General features: G+C 39.0%; 2 protein-coding genes across 3 annotated transcripts in view; both read right to left on the bottom strand.

Moving 5' to 3' along the window:
* Positions 1 to 350: 350 nt before the first annotated feature.
* On the bottom strand, positions 351 to 5,068 carry LOC101472434 (uncharacterized). Of its 2 annotated transcripts, none has more exons than XM_076879901.1 (8): positions 3,668 to 5,068; positions 3,030 to 3,072; positions 2,826 to 2,935; positions 2,078 to 2,232; positions 1,855 to 1,975; positions 1,573 to 1,680; positions 1,432 to 1,481; positions 351 to 440 (listed from the first exon to the last, which is right to left on the bottom strand). In XM_076879901.1, the coding sequence occupies exons 1-8, from the start codon at positions 3,680 to 3,682 to the stop codon at positions 419 to 421; spliced, it is 624 nt and encodes a 207-aa protein (XP_076736016.1). In that variant the 5' UTR covers positions 3,683 to 5,068; the 3' UTR covers positions 351 to 418. The 2 variants fall into 2 exon arrangements, with proteins under 2 accessions (XP_076736016.1, XP_004574916.2); XM_004574859.3 differs by having other exon boundaries at positions 1,855 to 1,978; positions 3,668 to 3,821.
* Positions 5,069 to 5,213: 145 nt separating this feature from the next.
* LOC101472730 (uncharacterized) overlaps positions 5,214 to 19,915 on the bottom strand; it is a 29,197-nt gene continuing 14,495 nt past the window's right edge. Inside the window, exons 6-12 of the mRNA XM_076879887.1 lie at positions 17,508 to 17,616; positions 17,047 to 17,282; positions 14,062 to 14,129; positions 11,113 to 11,198; positions 9,502 to 9,737; positions 9,059 to 9,165; positions 5,214 to 7,237 (exon numbers count right to left, since the gene is read on the bottom strand). Coding sequence (XP_076736002.1) covers positions 5,947 to 7,237; positions 9,059 to 9,165; positions 9,502 to 9,737; positions 11,113 to 11,198; positions 14,062 to 14,129; positions 17,047 to 17,282; positions 17,508 to 17,616 — 2,133 coding nt within the window. The 3' untranslated portion in view covers positions 5,214 to 5,946. The remainder of the gene's footprint in view (positions 7,238 to 9,058; positions 9,166 to 9,501; positions 9,738 to 11,112; positions 11,199 to 14,061; positions 14,130 to 17,046; positions 17,283 to 17,507; positions 17,617 to 19,915) is intronic.

Here is a 19,915-nt window from a genome sequence, read left to right as displayed (position 1 = left end):
GGGACAAATTGAACTACTTAACAGTTTAAGCAGAGATAAAAAGTAGGTAAGTTGAGCAGTCATTTCATAAGGATTCAAGTCATTTTCTCAGTGGGTTTCAATTAAAAAAAATCTGAGGATTTATTTTAATTTTGACTATTTTAAAGTTTTGGGTAGCCCCAATAAGCCTGCATACACAATAATGTTACTGCTACATGCCCATAGTGGTGTTGTTTGGTCTGTTCGTGCTGTTGACATACTGATAAACTACATTTAGTTAGGTGCTATGATGATTAACCTAAGATATACCACCACTCCTCATCGTGTAGGAGGAGTTCACAGCCAAAGAATCAAACACGCAGACAGAAAAGTCACGCATGCTGTTTTATTACATTGTAGTTGTTTGTCATTGTCTGATTATCCCCCCCCTTCAGAGCTCTCATCCAGCATTCAGAGTCCAGCTGCAGTAAACAAACAGAAAAGATTTGTATGTATTTCACAGAAAATAGTTTTACACACGTGGTTAAAATCTCAGCTTTTATGAGATTATTCACAGTAATTATTTCATACTAAACCCCAGTGTATCACTTTTATAGTTTAAAGAAACTTTAGGTTAATTATTAACACTTCTCTGCAGCGCCCCCTGGTGTGTAAATGCCAGTGTTTATTATTCGTTTCCATGTACAGGCAGGTGCTCACTGACTGAAAGCAAACTCAGTATAATACAAAAGCAATGTAATTAGTACAAAACCATTGGAAAATTAAAATTATTTAAAACCAGTTGATGTATGTAATTAATAATAGTGTCATAACAATCTTATTTAAATATTATTTGTTTATTTGGCCATTAAATATATTTATTTAAAAATAACTGCAGCTCACTTCCCAAATGTCTCAAAAACTGTTAAATATATAAAACTGAAAGTTTTACTGGGAGAATCAGGATCTGTACATTAAAAAAGTCTCAGTGTAGGCAAGTAGGGGCAGGGATAGCTCAGTAGGTAGAGTGGTTGCCCCATGATCGGAAGGTCGGGGGTTCGATTCCCCTTAACAGCTACCCTGAGGTACCCCTGAGCAAGGTACTGTCCCTACACACTGCTCCCCAGGCGCCCAATGGCTGCCCACTGCTTCACTGAGTGAATGGGTTAAATGCAGAGAGCAATTTCCCCACGGGGCTCAATAAAGTACAATAAAGTACACACTTTCTTCTAAAGTTAAAATATTCCCATAAAACTCCATATCTGAGCACACACTGATAAAATAAATACATTTATTATTAAAAAGGGAAATAAAACACTGTTCTATTTTATTCTTATATTTTTGTGTATTACATTTTTTGAATTTTTGGCATATATTCACTCACACTAATTCCAAAATCCTTCAAATATCATCATGTCCTATATTTATGAATATGACTGGACTGTCAGTGACGGATATTAAAAAAAACCCGACCTGGAAGTGCTTCCTGATATCTGCTGGCTCTGCTTCCTCTTCCTTTTACCCTGAAGATTAAAAAAAGAAGCAGAAGCTTTCAGGCACAGACATGCAAAGGGAGAATTTCTGATAAATAAAATGAAATAAAATAAAACATACATAATTGTCCCGGGCAGACCATCCAGGGTAGAGCTGCATGTGGAGGAGTCTCTCTTTCTGCGCCAGGTCGTAATATTTGGACTGCTCGGAGTGGGACAGAGCGTGCCACTGAGGAACAGAGACAGGAAGTGCTTATTAAACAAACTCAGAGTTGCATAAATCAAACATCAAACATTAAAAATGGTGAAAAGGGCTACATCAGCCAGCAACCAAAGAAACCCTTTGAAACTGTGTTTGTGTTGCCCTGCTCCTGCGTCACTCTGACATCATCAGGCTTCTCACCCTGCGGCCCAGGATGCGGTTGATGGCGGCGCTCTCTCTCTCCTGGCCTTCCTGCAGCACTTTGTGTCTCATCTCCTTCATGTAGAGCATGAAGGCGTTCAGAGGCTTCTTCACAGGCTGCCTGCTGCCGAGGGCGAGAGGCACGAGCGCACAGAGTGTTCATTCACACCACTGGTTTCCATCAGAAGCACTGCTCAACTTTAGTAACCCACCACAAACTCACCTGAAGGCACTGTTGCTGTGGTAACAGGCGTGCTGCCCGGACTGGGCGGAGACCTGCTGGGCAGCAGCAGCAGCGCTGATTGGCTGGCTGTACAGAGAGGAAGAGGGGAAGTGTCTGTCGCTGTAGAGGAGGAGAGGAACGAGAGGATGGACGGACTGCAGAGAGACAAGGAGAGAGGCTCAAACATTTAGTTTAAAAAAAGAAATTGAACGATTACAAATCCGAAAAAGTTTATTTTAAATAATTTATTGTACTATTAATTTATTTATAGTTGAGAAAATGGATGGTTTAATTTAAATGGCAGGTAACAGGATGTTCACTAGTATAATGAATACATTTATTTCCTTTTGTGTATTATCGGTGCTTCACTCCCAGCTTCCTCGAGGCTGCTGATCTCTGCCCAGCAATTTCCTGGTGTCTCAGTCTTGATCGTAATAGAAACAGAAAGCAGCAGCTTGTAGCTTTTTCCCATGTGCCTGATGTGTTGAACACACTGTGTTCAACACATCAGGCACATGAAAACAGCCTGGGGACAGTGGACCCCGAGCCTGGACTGCATTTAACACTGATTCTGTTAGAAAGGGAACATACTGGCTTTAAGGGAAGGTTTCAACACACACACACACACACACACACACACACACACACACACACACACACACACACACACACACACACACACATCTCATCAGAAGTGAATCGAGGCCTCATCCTGACAGTGTGAACAGATGGGGATAAAAACACTCACAGTATCAGCAGCAGTGCTTTGAGTCTGTGGCGTGTTATTTTGCCCCCTGCTGGTCGTATTGAGATTCTGCTGCTGCTCAGCTGGCCACCAGTCGTACGCCTGCAGTTTAACTGAAACAGAAGAAGGAAACAAATCACTTTCGAATGTTGTCAGAAAATGTATTTTTTGATGGTCTTACTTTTATCTATGTTTATTGATTTTTACCGCCACAGCTCAGCCCTGCAGAGTTTGGATTTAGTCCCATCTCCTGAAATAAGATCAATAATCCACAGTTTACAGTGACTCAGGCAGTCAGAATGAATAAATGTACATTTCATTATCATCTTAGCATGCATTACACTATATATTACAAATGATCATTTACTGGTTATTTCTCTATCATTAATATGTAACTGTCAACACAAAAGCGCTTTATAAGCACTTACATTTGATTGACACTTTTACTCTGTTTACTTTCATGTGTTAAAACTGTTTTATTGTTATTTTAGTTACATTTATATTTGCTCTAAAAGTCATTGAGTTGCCATGAATATCTTTATTTACCAAACTGTTATCATTTGTAGATGAAAATCTTTCAAAAGACGACTATGATGAAATTTACCATTCAAAACATAAAAAACATATTTTTTTTACTTTACAATAAAATGAAGTTAAATTAATAAGTTTTGTAGAAATTAACTTGTATTTATGTGATATCAATATGACTATTTATGACAATGACTTTACCGTACAACAGTTTCCCCAAATAAGGACCAAAGAGCCGGTAATACACCCATGATATCCTTTGATATAATTCAATTAAAAATCCAATAATAACAATAATCACTAGAATGAATACTTACCTCTATGCCGGGCATCTGTCTGTCCTTGACTGTAAGGAGGGAATATATGAAAGAAACCTAAAGTAAAAGTAGATTTAGAGATTTGTGGATAATTCAGATGTTAGCACGGAGAAGAGTGGCAGGACAGTCTTTGAGTGTGATTCATCTCTACTGTAGAGATGAACTGTCCATGATGTTTATAAACCCCTCGACCTCCCCACCCCCCAACAAACAGCTATTTTCTTCCCTCAGGTTCTTCCAGTGCTCTCCTCATAGTTTTCTCTTCTACACCCACAAAACCCCCCAAATGTTCAGATTGTAAACCATCTACAACCTCAATCACCTGAGAGTCGGGGCTGGTTGAGCTCTTTATTCCTGTGGCCATAATACTGTCTTTCATCAGTCTACTTCATAAATCGAAACTGCCAAAACAGGACGAAAAGTATTTCCTTAAGATATTAAACTGTTAGTTTTTCACAGGAAAACAGTTTTGTTTTTTCAATTTCACTTTTTTTTAAATTTACATTTGCAGGCCCTAGAAATGCCCACACAATACGTTCCATTAACAATAAAAAACATTTATATTTAGAACATTTTTGTGCACGAACACTCAGATATAATCCTCTTTTGTATTTCACCACGACCCTTGACTCCTCCCTCTCTGGCACCCCCAGGTTCAGTGTTGGTGTCAGGGGTGAGGATCCCTCTGGCTTTGCTGGCACAACTGTCAGAAGTGTTTTGCTGTGATGTGTCCGATTAAATTATCACCAATAGAAACCATCAAAGGAAATAATGAGGCATATTTTTTTTGTTTTAGTAATATATCCAACACATATTGTTTAAAACAGATTTTAGTGAAAGCACAACTCCCCCCAAAGGCCAAGGGCTAGGTTAAAGCTGATGCCAGCATTGGTAATGTGATAGTGATGTGATAGCGTCGCGTAGTGTATTATTCTTTTTGTGTCACTTGAGATTTTAACATATATTCATGCAGTGTATGAATAAATTTATTTATTTTTCACATGGGTAAAACACATTAGATGTGTGCAGCTCGTCAGGAAAGTGTTCACAGGAAAAAGAGTTTAGGGATGGGGGGAACAATGCAGGGTGGTGGGGAACTCCAGCCCTCAAGGGCCCATCCTGCAAGTTTTAGATATCACTCTAGGTCAACACATCCCAACCAAATGATTAGTTCATTACCTCTGTAGAACTTCAAGACATGTTGATGAGGTAATTTTGAATCATTTGGTTCAAGGAGACATCTAAAACCTGCAGGACACTGAGTTCCCCCATTCTGTTCTAATGAGTGCTTCCAGCAGGGTAACACACACTGCTACAAAGCTCAGATAATCTCAAACTGGTTTCTTGAACATGCTCTAAATCCAAGATTTGCATCATGCTCGTGCAACCAGCAAATCTGTAGGAACTGTGCGATGCTTTAATGTCAATATGGAGAAAAATCTCTGAGCTATGTTTCCAGCACATTGTTGAATTTCTGCCTGGTCGAATTAAGGCAGTTCTAAAGGCTAAAGGAGGTCCAACTCAGTACCAGTAAGCTTTTTGTTTATTTTTTTATTCAAGGAAGCATGTTACTATCTAAATTAAGCACACAGTTCACACAGTAAGATTTGTAACATTTTGCTGTTCCAAACAAGTGAAACCCCAAAGCCTACCTCGGAATCTAACAAGACTCATCTGGAAAAAAATCATACTGTAATTGCTAACACTACAGCAATTGAGGCAAGGTGGCACTTTAACAATTATATTTATCCATTCATCCATCCTCTTCCTCTTCTGACAGTTAGGATAGACCCCAGTCAGCACCCACAAGTCTGAACTGGTTTGATGGATGGATAGAATTTTTTATGGATAGAAAGTCTGGAGTTGAGGATTTGCTCAACAGAAGAACATAAACTACTTTTTTGACTCCACCTTAGTCGGCAGTGTCAAGTAACACAAGTTGAAAAAGGAAAATTAAAATGTTCATCTACATATTTGGTAAAAAAAAACCCCAAAAACGAAATAATCTCCAAAAGAAATAATCAATAACTGAATAAGTCATTCGTTTTTTGTTAATACACAGAATTTTTCCTTTTCTATTTCAGGGAAAACTCACCATAGTGAGGCCATCATAATCACATTTACATTTAACTATCCAAAAATAGTCTGAAAAATTTGTTAACACTTCCATACTTTTTTGACTTAAGAAAACAAACAAATATAAAAGGTTGTAGCACATGAACTTGGGAAACTAAAATGTTTAACTGACTGATTTTTAAGACCCTGCGCTAAAATGTCTCTTAGAGCGTGGACTGAGTGGCGGACTTGTGTTCTTCGGGCTGGTGGGTTTTCATGTGCGATTTTAAACAGTGGCTCTGAGTGAAGGCTTTCTCGCATAATGTGCACTGATACGGTCTCTCTCCATTGTGGATCCTCATGTGAATCTTCAGGTGTGCCTTGCGAGAGCACGCCTTCCCACAGATCTCACACACAAACTGTTTGATGCCCGCATGGATCTTGACGTGGGAGTTTAGGGCAGCCCTTTGTTTAAAAAAACGTCCACATATGGTGCAGCCGTATGGAGCCTCACCGCTGTGCACTCGCAAGTGTTTCTTTAGTTCGCTGTTGCTCACAAAACCTTTATTGCATGTGACGCAGACAAAAGGCTTCTCGTTGCTGTGCGTCTTCAGGTGAGCCTTCAGGGTCTGATTTGTCGTGAAGGTTTTGCAGCAGATGTGGCAGAGGTACGGTTGGTCCCTGGCTGTGTGAATCTTCTCATGAGTCTTCAAAGACCATTGAAGTCTGAATTGCTTTCCGCAGATGTGGCAGCAATACTGCCGCTCACCAGTGTGAGTCAGCTTGTGTCGGCTCAAAGCCCTGCGATCAGCGACAGACTTACCACAAATCTTACAGTGGTATCGCTCTTTCCTGGTGTGGGTTTTGGTGTGAGCTGTGAGCTGTCCCTTAAGAACAAATGATTTGGGGCATATATCACATTGGTATAGTTTCTCCTGCACATGAATCGAACGGTGAATCCTCAGGGCAGACATTCGAGGAAAGGTTTTGCTACAAACGTTACATTTGAACAGCTTGTTTGCTGTGTGAAAAGACACATGGCTCCGCAAGCTCTTTCTGGAGTAGAAAGACTTCCCGCAAATTGAACACTTGTAAGTTTTTTGGTAATTTTGAAGATGGTCCTTCAACTTTTCCACAGAGTCCAAAGTCTTTCCACAAACTCCACAAACACTCTGCGGCTCATCCACGTGACTCCAGATGTGTCTCATCAAACTGGCCAGGTGAGTGTACCCAACTCCACAAACTTTACAGGAAACTTTACCCTTAAACCTCTTTATCCAACACTTGGCTACTTGCTTCTTTTTTGTTTGTTTTTCTTTTTTTCTTTTTGGCAGTTGCAGCTTGGGATCAGGTTTCCAGTCATCGTCTCCATCCAACATCTCATCTTCATTCATGCCATCACTGGAGTTAACTTCGCTGTCACTAGCATCTTCTTCAGTTCGCAGGTCCTGGTTTTCTGATGTTGAGTTGGTGGCCAGAACATCGACTGTGGTGTCATCGTCATGCTGAGTTGGGCTGCCGAGGAACATAAATTTGTAGTTACTTTGTGCAAATTCGAAATGACTTTAAGACAAAGTCTTAAGTGTTCACTGAATCCCAGTTACAGCGGTCCCTCGTTTATCGCGGGAATTACATTCTAAAAATAACCCACAATAGGTAAAATTCGCAAACTGGTAATCTTTATTTTTTTACAAATATTATAGATGTTTTAAGGCTGTAAAACCCCTCACTACACACTCTGTAGACTTTTCTCAGACAGGCATGAACATTTTCACACTTCTTTCACACACTTTCACACAAAGTTCAAACCTTTGTAGAAAAATAAGTCCAGTATTATAGAATGAAACCAAAGATCAAAACCTGTTTTCAGGTACAGAACATACGAATAGAGCAGCTGCCAGAGAATTCATCATTAATGAATCAATGGAAGAAGAATGAGTTGAGTAAAGTTTGACTTATCTGACTGTTTGGTTTTTGTTTGTTTTTTTGCTTAATGCACCTTATAATCCAGTGAGCTTTATGGTCCGAAAAATACGGTAACTTCTATCCTCCTTTAGCTTGTCCAGAAGTCCAACTTTTTGTGCATCTTCCTCTGCCTTTTGGTGTGCTACTGCAGGTGCCTTTGACGTCGACACTGTTGTGTTTGCTTTCTTCTGCTAGCGAAGATTTATGTAAATTTGACAAGCTGAACACATCCTGTACTGTACTGGAGACATGGTACGAGAGTGATTGACAATGGTTTACAGTCGATCAGGACATAGGACAAAATGCGCTGTGAAAAAAAAAAGCATGCAAAATTGCACCCAAAAAATCTGTGAAACAGCGAGGCCGCGAAAATGGAACGCATTATAGTGAGGGACCACTGTAATCCAATCTCGAAAAACACTTGATATTTAATGGGCTTTAGGTACATGTTGTTGCAAAACAAAAATTTGCACAAAAAAAGGATAAGAGTTTTCCTCCCAGGAAAGCATATCTTGCTCTACAACCTTTATATACCTTTCAGCTTTCATAGTTCGTTCCAAAACAAGCACACTGCCAATACCGTCTGCACTTATACACCCCGTTACCATCAGACAAGCTGGCTTTTGAACTGAACGCTGATAACACGATGGATGGTCTCCCTGGCGGATGCAACGTTCATGATCACCAACAATAATATTAAATTTGGACTTCTTCGAATGACTCTTGGCCCACATGACATGATGGCACCTCTGGGCCATGTTCAAATATGACTTATTTTTGCATGACGGAGCTTTAGCTAGTATCTGCAGATGGCACGGAGGATTGTGTTAACTGACATTGTCTGAGGGCCCCAGAGATCACTGGGATCCAATAAAGGTCATCTGAATTGTCCCTTACAAACTGAGACATTTAACGTCTAACACTCAAAACGGCTTTATTTGCTGTGAAACACGAACACTAAAAGCAGGAAACAAAACACAAAACTAGGAAACTAGGAGATTAGACTAGATCTCAGATTTATATATCTTAATTAATTAATTAAATGCATTAATTAAATTGCTGAAAAATTTCCACCTGTAAAACTGTAAATTGCGAATTCTAGAGCCATTTTCTTTTCTCAGATTTCGCCATCTTTAATTTTCAGTTGACTCCTGTTAGTAAAATGATGTATGCATTTCTTTATATTAATCTAATTAAGCATAATAATCAAGTAAGTTATGGTGTCATCTGGCTACAATTGATTTTTTTTCATGCTGTTCATTTAATTTTTTATTGTTTCAGAAGATGTTTTTGTAAAAGCCTTTGTAAAAAAAATAAATATCAGTAGCAAATCTCTTTAATTTCAGTTGTTTTATCAGTTTTTTAAATTACCTGGAAAGCAGTTTAGCTTTAACACTTCTTAGTGCCTCGGCATCACTGGACGGTGGATCGACATTTGTCTGTAAAGAGTGAAGGGTCTTCTCCTCCTCCTTCCCTGTCTGTAAGGGTTAGTTCCACAAATTATTTTTACAAATTTATTTGCAAAAACAACAAAAGTACAAGTTTAGATTAGATTTTTTAAATTCAACCGTCTTTTCAAAAATTCTCTTCTTCTAGTCAACCCACAACTACAGACATTTACAAGCCAGTAAGAACCATATTTCAAATGTTACTTCCTTGCTAGAAAGTCACCTGACTCAAAAATATCGACAAGCTAGGAGCAAAGCAGATTGTGAAAGCTGCTGCTCTACAGAAAAGCAGAAATCATGTGCTAACAAATGTAAATGTTGTGTCAAAATGTCTCATATGAATTGTCTATAACTGCTTCAACCTACCTTTGGCCTAATGTAGAGGGCCGAGTTTCCAACAGCATTGATGGCGTTGTAGATCGCCTCTGGAGTTCTCGGCTCTATTTGCAACAGCTGGAGCCTTTTGTGTGAGCTTGATATGAGAAAGTCCAAATGTTCTTCAGAGCCCAGCTGAGGGAAGGTGGACCTCAGCAACTCCAGGAAGTCGTCCTCTTGCAGACCACGAGGACACGTCAGATTCTGCACCGGACATTTCTTAAACACTGAAATAAAAAGAGTTCAACCTTTGATGGATCTAAAGCCTGAAAGAAACTAACAGTTATTTAACTAACAGTTATTTAACAGTTATTTGAGTCTATAAAACAAAAGAAAACAAAAAAAAAAAAAATTAGCAGAGTGATCAACCACAGTCCAAGAAGACCTCATCAAACGACTACTGGTCACTGAGAGGTTTTGTAAACTTGCATTAACATAAATCAGTGACAGGACTCACACAAACACACTTCTTTGTAACTTATTAAGGCTTCAGCTACACCAGCCTAGAGACTCCCTGGCAGCTTCTGGTTGCTAGGTAAAAATGTGCATTCCCTGACTAGTTGCTAGTTATCCAAAATCAGTTGCTACACCTTCGATTTCCTTGTAATTGCTTTGGAGTTTTGCCTAGCGATTTCTGATAACCTCAGGCAACCACTTAGTAACCAGCTGTGGAATATATACAGTGATGTGGAAAAGTGTTTACCCCCTTCCCGATTTCCAGCTCTGTATTCGTATAGCGCTTTGCTAGTCCCTAAGGACCCCAAAGTGCTTTACACATCCAGTCATCCACCCATTCACACACACATTCACACACTGGTGATGGCAGCTACATTGTAGCCACAGCCACCCTGGGGCGCACTGACAGAGGCGAGGCAGCCGGACACTGGCGCCACCGGGCCCTCTGACCACTATCAGTAGGCAACGGGTGAAGTGTCTTGCCCAAGGACACAACGACCGAGACTGTCCAAGCCGGGGCTCGAACTGGCAACTTTCCGATTACAAGGCGAACTCCCAACTCTTGAGCCACGATCGCCCATCTAAATGACGGTGTTGTTATTAAGGGGGAAAATGGTCTGCAAGTCAGAGTTCCAACACAAAAACCACTGCTGAGCAAAAGGTACATCTCAGTTTTGCCAGAAAACATCTTTATGAGACTGTGGCATGACATCAAAAAGGCTGTTCATGCTCGAAAACCCTCCAATACAACTGAATTACAACAATTCTGCAAAGATGAGTGAGCCAAAATTCAGCGCTGTTAAAGTTATCAAGAACATTTGATTGCAGTTGCTACTAAGTGTGGCCCAACCAGTTACTAGGTTTAGGGGAAATCATTTTTTCACACATTTTGTATTTTTTTCCTCCCTTAATAATAAACACCTTCATTTAGAAACTGCATTTTGTGTTCACTTGTGTTATCTTTGTCTAAAACTATGTTTGATGATCTGAAACATTCAAGTGTGACAAACAAAAAATATATCAAGAAAGGGGCAAACCCCTTTTCACACCACTGTACATATATTTTTATTTAGCAATCATAGTTTGCCAGTCTCTAGGACTAATCGACTAATCATTTTAGCTCCATAATGAAGAACATGACCGTACCAGTGTTCGAGAGCGTGTCAATCTGAGAGTCCTCAAGGATGCGGATCCGGAAATCTATAGGAGTCTTTGCGTCATTGTATTTCACCCTATCAAACGCAAACACGCAGAGAAGAAGGAAAATACATTTTTTAATGGCTTTAATTGGCTGAAAGTGTCACAGCATTGTGTTTTCAATTTTTACAACAAAACGTGGCCAAAATGTATGACTGGCTCTAGGTTTGGTGCAGCAGTGCTATACGTCTTTAGAGCCAGCAAATACACAAGAGCGCACAAGTGATGCTCTCTTTAGTTTGATTACCTTTTTATTTTTTACACTTTATTTTTATTGACAGTCCTGTATATCTTTTACAAAACATGCAGACCCCCAACAAGCACAGAGCATCTAGCCTAACAAACAAAAAAAAAGACATATCCCTTTATGGTACAATCAGATCAAATAGGTGAATTACAGAAATGACACATGGTACCAGAAATTATAATATTTTTCCATTTAAGTAAAGATCCCATTTTTTCCAGTATTTCTCAAATTTATCGGCAGCAAGTCTTAGTGAGAAAGTCAGTCTCTCCGTTGTGTAAATTTTCTTGATAATGCCTATGCAGTCCAAGAATGACGGTGGATCCACGTTTAGCCATTTGCGAGTTATGGCTTTCTTTGCACCAGCCAAAAGTATCAATAAAAGATATTTGTCTGAATTCCTCAGTCCTTGTGGCAAATCACATAGATAAAACACAGTGAAATCAGGGGCCAAGTTCAAGCCCATCACGGTATTGATTTCTTTGATTACTACTAGCAAATAGGGAACAATCTTAGCACATTCCCAAAAAATATGAAAATGTCCTGCAGATACACATCCACAGTTTCTCCAACACTGAGCCTTGTCGGGGTCTTTACTTTGTTTACTCTTAGTATTATGCGTGACAAAAAAACGCACTGTTTTTCCATGCAAATTCCCTCCATAGATGTGAGCTTGAGGTCATTACCACAGCCTTACATATATTGAACCAGTTGTTGTCATGTTTTATTATTTCAGCCTCTTTTTCCCATCTAGCTTTGATATATGTTGTGTCATTATTCCTACATCTTTGTAAACATTTGTATAATCTGGATATGTGTTTCTTTGGTGCATTCCCCTTACAAGAGTCAATGAAGATTTTAACCAAGCCCGTGTCCTCCTCTTCTAGGAATTTTATGTTTCTGTCGTAATGGTGCCTCAGCTGGAGGTATCTAAACAAATCCTGTCTTTCCAAGTAAAAACTTCTCTGGAGTTGCTGGTAGTCTTTTAGTACATTTTTATCTGTAATCTTCCAGTAGCCTGTTATACCCTTATGTGACCACTCTATAAATCTCTTATCCATGTTTGCAGGTGCAAAATCCGAATCGTAAGCAGACTTTTTTCAGTTTTCTTATATTTGAGTATCCTATAACATGTCTCTATGGGCACTTTCATTAGTGCTGGGAGCAGGTCTGCATCTATATGTCCTTTAATGAGTGGTTGATCTCCATTTAGCCTCACACATTGGATCACACCACCCAATCATCACTCGTAACTGTGCAGCCCTATAATAGTCCTCAAGACATGGCAGAGTGAATCCACCTTTGTCCTTTTGCAGTTGTAATGTCTAAAATTTTATTCTTGGTTTTTGTTTGGCCTAAATAAAATTACAAAACGCCTTTTTCGTCATCAAGCCTGACAGCTACTGATTCGATATTTTTCATTTTATTTATTAGATGGAGAGCCCGCCTCACGTTATCATGAGTTTGCCTATTTCGAACAAAACCTGTTTCTGTATCAGTTAGTTCGGAAGTTATAAATTCCAACCGTTTAGCTAATATTGTTGCAAATATCCCATAGTCGATATTCAAGACTGATACGGGTCTATAGGAACCACATTCTGCTCTATTTTTACCCAGTTTGGGAATTACTGAAATAACTGCTCGTTTCCAGGATGGTGGTATCCCCCCCCCCGTAAGCACATGGTTAAAGCAATCCCTCAGCAGAGGGGTTACTACTCTGAAGTGTTTATACCACTCTGCCGGGTAGCCATCCTCATCGGCCATCTTATTACCTTTCAATTTTGAAATAGCCTTGTTAATCTCCTCCGCAGTTATTGTTTGTGTATCTTGTATTTTGTTCTGTTCCTATCGATGGTAAATCAAGTGAGGAAAGAAATACATTAACAGAGGGCACATCTATCATGTGTGGTTCTGCGTACAGTCGGGTATAATAGGTCACAAAAGATTATTTTATGCTTTTCATGTCATGACATATCTTATCATTTGCTGGGTTTTTAATTTTCTGAATAAATCTGTCAGCCTGCTGTTTCCGTATCCTCCAAGTAAGGAGTCTCTTAGATTTGGGACCATTTTCATAATAATTCTGCTTAATGAGTTTAGCCCATCATATAACCTATTAATATCTGTTGTGTTTCTTTAATTTTTCATATGTTCTGATTCTAGGTGTTTCAGTCTCGTAGTAAGGTCTTTTAGATACTTCTCTTTTTCCTTTTTTTAATATGAGGACCACAAAATTAGCTTCCCTCGTAAGAACTGCCTTCGCTGCATCCAATAAAATACTAGGAGAAATATCACCATTGTTATTGTACTCCATGTATTCCTTAAATTCTTCTTTTACAAACTTTTTGAATTCTACATCATTTAGTAGACTAGTATTAAGCCTCCATAAAGTCTCTTTGCGATCTGAATCCAAATGGAGTGTCAGGTACACCCCTGCATGGTGCGAAATATCTCTCACCCCTATATCACAATTTATAATTCTATGCTTATCAAAGTGTCACATAAAAAAATAGTCCAGTCTTGAATACATATGGTGGAAATGTGAAGAAAAGGTATATTTCTTTTCCAGTGAGTGTGCATCCCTCCACACGTCAACCAACCCCAATTCCTTAAGCATTCTTTTAACATATAATGCTTCTGGTTAGTTTGATTACCTTTTGATATATTTTGCTCGATCAGCTGATGGTGTTGCAGGGTTGGATCTGGAGTTGTCATCTTGTTTCTGGAGAAACAGACACAGCAGAAAAATATCTCAAACTTCACCATCCCAGTGTTTAGTTTCCCCAACAGAAAAAAAACATGCCCCAACTGACATAACATTTCATCATTTGAAAGCTTTAGCTTCCAAATGATTCAGTCTCTATGGAAAAACTTACACAATCGCAAAAAATCTCCTGGACTGAACAAACAACCCTAAATGTGTAAAAAATTTGTTACCCTGTTGATATAACAATACCAGATGAATATGCACTAATTGGTAAAAATACAACCCAATTGGTATGAAAATAATCAGAACATGTCTGAACAGGCAAAATTATTGAATATTTGTTCTGAAAATGCCATTAAGAGACCCATCAACAAACGGATCAGACTTCCAACCGTCAGAGAGGTGAAAACATGGCAAGAGGGGGTCATATCTGTTCTGCGAGATTGCTTTGAATAAAAACCCCGGTTCTCTGCAAAGCTACGCAACCTGATGAAAATCAGAGACTCTACCTTTAAGTCCAAAAATAGAGAAGTTTACACTACAGCCAGAGCAGACCTATCACAGGCCATCAAAGAGGCAAAGCGGCAGTATGCAGATAAGATCAACACACATTTCACAAGTACAAAGGATACTCTGTGCATGTGGCAGGGCATCCAAACAATCACGGGCTACAAGCCAACACCTCCGGTAGGGGTGGGCGATATAAACGATATACGATAGAAACTATATAAGTTTGGCCAACGATAGAGATTTTGACTATACCGCTCTATTGCAATAGCGCATGTTGATGACATCATCAAGCTGCGCCTGTTTTGGTTGAAAGCATCGCAGCGGCTACAACCATTATCATCTGCAAATTATGCCGGGCGACAGTCATGGCAAAGAGATGAAGCACTTTTGAAATATGGGGAAAGCCAAAAACTGCTCTTCCTCCACTTCCGTAACATTGATTCATTAATGTTGAATTCTCTCGCAGCTGTTCTATTCCCATGTTGTTGCAGTATATTAATAACTAACCTCGTATTGTGGATGAATAATCTCAGTTGTTCTCCTGACTGAAGTTTAGCCCATGTATAGCATCCTGCTATGCGATTGCATTTGTCCCTGATCACCAGAATCCCTCACGTTAACTTTTATTGCGTGGAAAAAAAGTTGGTGTTCGTCCTCCAGCTTCACTGTGCTAATGTTATGCTAACATAGCTGTGTCGCTAGCAGTCGCATAGCACAACCAATTATATACCAGGTAGTCCAACTTCAGTAACCCTGCAAACGCCACTGCTGTTTAGTTTTCTGTCTTCATTTATGTTGGAAGTGGTAGCAGAGCTGCACGTTTTAATTAGTTTCAAAAATCTCTCAGTCAGAACATGGTATGTCATGTTTGGGTGGAAGCTAGCGAGCTAACTTCCTGTTAACTTGTAACTCCGTCAAATTTAATAAATTCTGTTTTCATTGATGCATGGATGTTAAACTTAATTGTTACACTTGTTAAACAGCAACGCTGATGATTTTATTAAAGACGAAAGAATTTAGACCGTTTTTAGCTCTCAGTGTTCGTTTGACTTTGGGACCTGAAGCGGACGGAGTTTTGGACCCAGATTACTCCGTGAAGCTCCTCACTATGGCAGCCGTAATGCTCTGACAATCCATCAAGCAGTGCGGCTTACCAAACATGTACTAAAACATTTTTTTAACAGATTTCTGCACGCCAAAATCGGTTCGAGGTCAGTAAGCACAACCAGAATTCATACATAAGGCACACTCTCGATTTTTGAGAAAATTAAAGGATTTTAAGTGTGCCTTATAGTGTGGAAAATACGTTATACAGAAGAAAATCATATATCGCGATATATATCATTACCGCACGTGCTTCAAATTATATCGCAATATGGATTTTAGGCCATATCGCCCAGCCCTAACCTCCGGCATGCAGCAGTGATCCCTCACTGCCAGACCAACTAAATGACTTCTTTGCACGTTTTGAAGCAGAGAACAAAGAGTCAGCAAGGAAGATGCCCCCCTCCCCCAATGACCAAGTACTCTGTTTGTCCACAGCAGATGTCAGGATGACACTTCAACACCTGGTGGACTGGTGTCAGAATAACAACCTGTCTCTAAATGTTCAGAAGACTAAAGAGATGGTTGTTAACTTCAGGAAGAGGTCAACGACCCACACCCCACTGCACATCAACAGATCTGCTGTTGAGATGGTCAACAGTGTGAAGTTCCTGGGTGTGCACATATCAGCTGACCTCTCCTAGAACCTGAACACCACCACCATCATGAAGAAAGCCCAACAATGTCTTCACTTTCTTAGGAAACTGAAGAAGGACAGTCTCCCTCCTCTCATCATTTTACCAGGGAACCATTGAGAGCGTCCTGCTACATCACTATCTGGTACGGGAACTGCACCCTCGCTGAAAAGAGGTCTCTGCAGCGGATAGTGAGGACAGCTCCCAACTATGGCAGACACATCATCCGACGTGAGAACAGCATAGTGAAGGACACCTTCCACCCCTCACATGCACTGTTCTCCCTCCTTCCATCTGGCAGATGGTTTTGCAGCATCAAAACCGTAACGATCAGACACTGCAAGAGCTTCTTCCCCCAAGCAGTCAGAGCCCTCAACTCACTACCACAAAATGACTGATATACACATACACCCTTATGAACACCTTACAATACTCATTAAAAGACTCAAAAAAAAAAAAAAAAAACCTTCCACAAATCCACTACAAACTGGACCTGAAAACAACATGCTTATTTGCACTCAGTCACATAATTCTGTATACACTGTATACTTTGTATACTACTGTATTGACAATAAAGCTCTTGGATTTTGAATCTTGAAGAGAATGCAGTCCTTCCCAACAAAACATCACTCCACAAGTGTCAAAATGCCTCTTATGAATTGTTTAGAACTGTATCAACCTACCTTCGGTCTGATGTAGAGGGCCGAGCTTCCTGCAGTCTTGATGGCCTTGTAGATCACCTCTGGGGTCCTTGGCTCTACTTGCAAAGGCTGGAGCCTCCTGTTTGTGCTGGATGTAAAAAAGTCCAAAGGTTCATCAGAGCCTAGCTGAGGGAAGGTGGACCTCAGCAGCTCCAGGAAGTCGTCCTCCTGTAGACCAGGAGGACACCTCAGATCCTGCACCGGACATTTCTTAAACACTGAAATACAAAGAAGTCATTGTGAAATCGTGAAACCAAGAAAAAAAAGGCACTTTCATGATCATTTGTAAAACCTAAGAGTCCACCTTGAGGTCCTGAAATAACGATGAATGTCACTCTGAAACAGTTTGCTGGGCCTCTTTACATTCCAACACATTTAATATTGGTAAGAAAATTTAAAAAAAAAAAAAAACATATCTGAAAAACAAAGAACATGAAGTATACCAAGGTTAGAGAGTATTTCAGTCTGGGAATCCTCCAAGATGCGGATCCGGAAATTTGGAAGGGTCTGCGTGCCTCCAGTCAGAGCTTTGCTGGGCCTCTTCACTTCAAACTGATTGTAGAAACAAGTTTATTTACAGATAATCTCTTGATAAAAGCTCAAAATATACATTAGACAACAAACAAAATAGAACTGAGAGGTCTGAACACTCTGACTTCTGGCCTGGTTAGATACAAACTGAACCACAAAACTTTTCTAAAAAGCATTGATGCATGCTCAATCATCCAGGTAAGGAAATACCAAAAAGTTGACTCTGTTCAGATGATTAGAATCAGCATTTCGGGATGAATAAAAAAGGTGAAAGTCTTTGCTGATATTTAACTCGAGTGAAAAAAATGGTTCACCATCCCTTTATCCTAATGGTAAATACAAAAAAAACCCACTTAAAAGTTTAATTCTAGCCCTTCTGAGTGGGATGTAGACTCAGGATTTTAGCTACAAGTGCCTGTGTTTGAAAGTGAGATTTCCTGAAACAGTAGCGGTAACATCTATTCTTGCAAAGAGAACAACAGTCTCACATGTTGTCTATGTCAGAGTTTGGTACATCTCTAAAGCTTGTGATGCAAATGCTGAGTTGGAATTCTGATCCATACAGAAGAACATACTTCTCTTTCCTGTTGTAGCATCTACTAAAGTTCAACCAACGTATTGGTGGGGCTGAGCAATCAACTGATATAAAACATTTCCTGATATATCTGTATTGACATTTAGATCGGCTGATAAATAAAAATTTTAAAAGTGAAGAGAAAACAGTTGTGTTCCAGGTCAATGAGATTTAGTTAGACATTTTCAGCAGCTACACCTCCAGCTGGAGGTGGACAAGGGTCACGGGAGGGCTGGAACTTATCCTAGCTGGGCATAAGGCAGGGTACACACTTGTGTGTCCATGCCACCCACCCAGTGGGGGTGATGACAACACCCCATCGGCCTTTTATGGTTGAGCGTCTGTTTATGTTTCATGTGTCTAAAAATATATATAACAAATTTTCAAAACAACAAATAATGGTGTTGGTATTGGTCAGACTCTATATCTATATTTTTAAATGGACTGAAGGCTGTGTAAGTTCTGAGATTTTGTCTTTGTAATTCTATAAATTCTTTTAACCATTTGAGGTTCACATCAAGACAATTGCAATTAAAAAAATATTTCTTTGCATTTTTATTCCTTTAGAACAACAGTAACAAAGTTTAGATTTTTTTTTTCAAACATAGTTTGAAACGCCATAGTTTTTCTTTTAAACATAGGCCTCTACCAAACGGTTGAGATTTTCATTAATGGTAAAACTCTGAATACAAAAATATTTTTAAAAGCTTAATAAATCAGTTATAAACTTCTGTAACTTAGCAGCAGACTAGACAGAACAGGTACAAGAGAGTTGTTGCGCTAAAGAACCAACTGCAATTTAGAGGTGTTAGATGTCCTTTATTTCTGGTGATGCACAACAAAGCACTGCTGGTGGGCCTTTCAGGCACAGAAACACTTTGCACTTCTGACATTTCCACCTTGACAGTACCTTTGGACAGTGGTTATAACGGCCTTGGTTTTCACAGTGAAGTGTCCCAAGTTGTCATAACTTTTGACAATTCAAATGTCCCTCTTGAGGGACTAATAAAGGTTTATCTTATCATATCTTATCATAAATCGACAAATTAATCATTTGGTAAAGTGTTTTAAAAAAATATTTGAATCTCATAACTAGAGATGGCACGATACCACTTTTTTATGTCCGATAATGATATCATTAATTTGGATATCTGCCGATACCGATATGAATCTGATATAGTGTATTTTTTAAATCAACAAAATAATTTTTTTAATATCTTGCTTTGTATAAGTTCATACTCAAGTTTAAAAAAAAACTAAACGCTAAAGCTATTCTGTTAAACCTGTATGCAAAAACTATTTCATAATTCAGAAATACTGATAAATCTAATAAATTTAAACCTACACCATCCTCACTATTCTGGTATTTTAAAGAGTACTTAGCGGAAATATTAAGCAACCTAACTAATAGGGTTGCCAACTCCTAGCAAAAATAAATAAATAAAAAATAGGGAACCACCTATGCGCCTTATGACGCAATCAACTTTAATTTAATGCACGTGTAAAAAAAAATGCAGAGAAATCAATTATATTTCAATAATAATTAAATTAAAAATTAATTAAAATAAATAGATTCAACATCTTTCTTCAACAGAATTGCAGACTGCACAGATGGTACCTTCCCAAAGGAAAAAGTACTATACCTTACTAGGGTATATTAAACTTAATGTATATACTACATACTATATATATATATATATATATACCTATATATATATATATATATATATATATTAGGGGTGCAAC

Source organism: Maylandia zebra, linkage group LG3, assembly GCF_041146795.1.
Source record: "Maylandia zebra isolate NMK-2024a linkage group LG3, Mzebra_GT3a, whole genome shotgun sequence".
NCBI lineage: Eukaryota > Metazoa > Chordata > Actinopteri > Cichliformes > Cichlidae > Maylandia > Maylandia zebra.
This window is presented reverse-complemented; position numbering and strand designations above follow the sequence as displayed.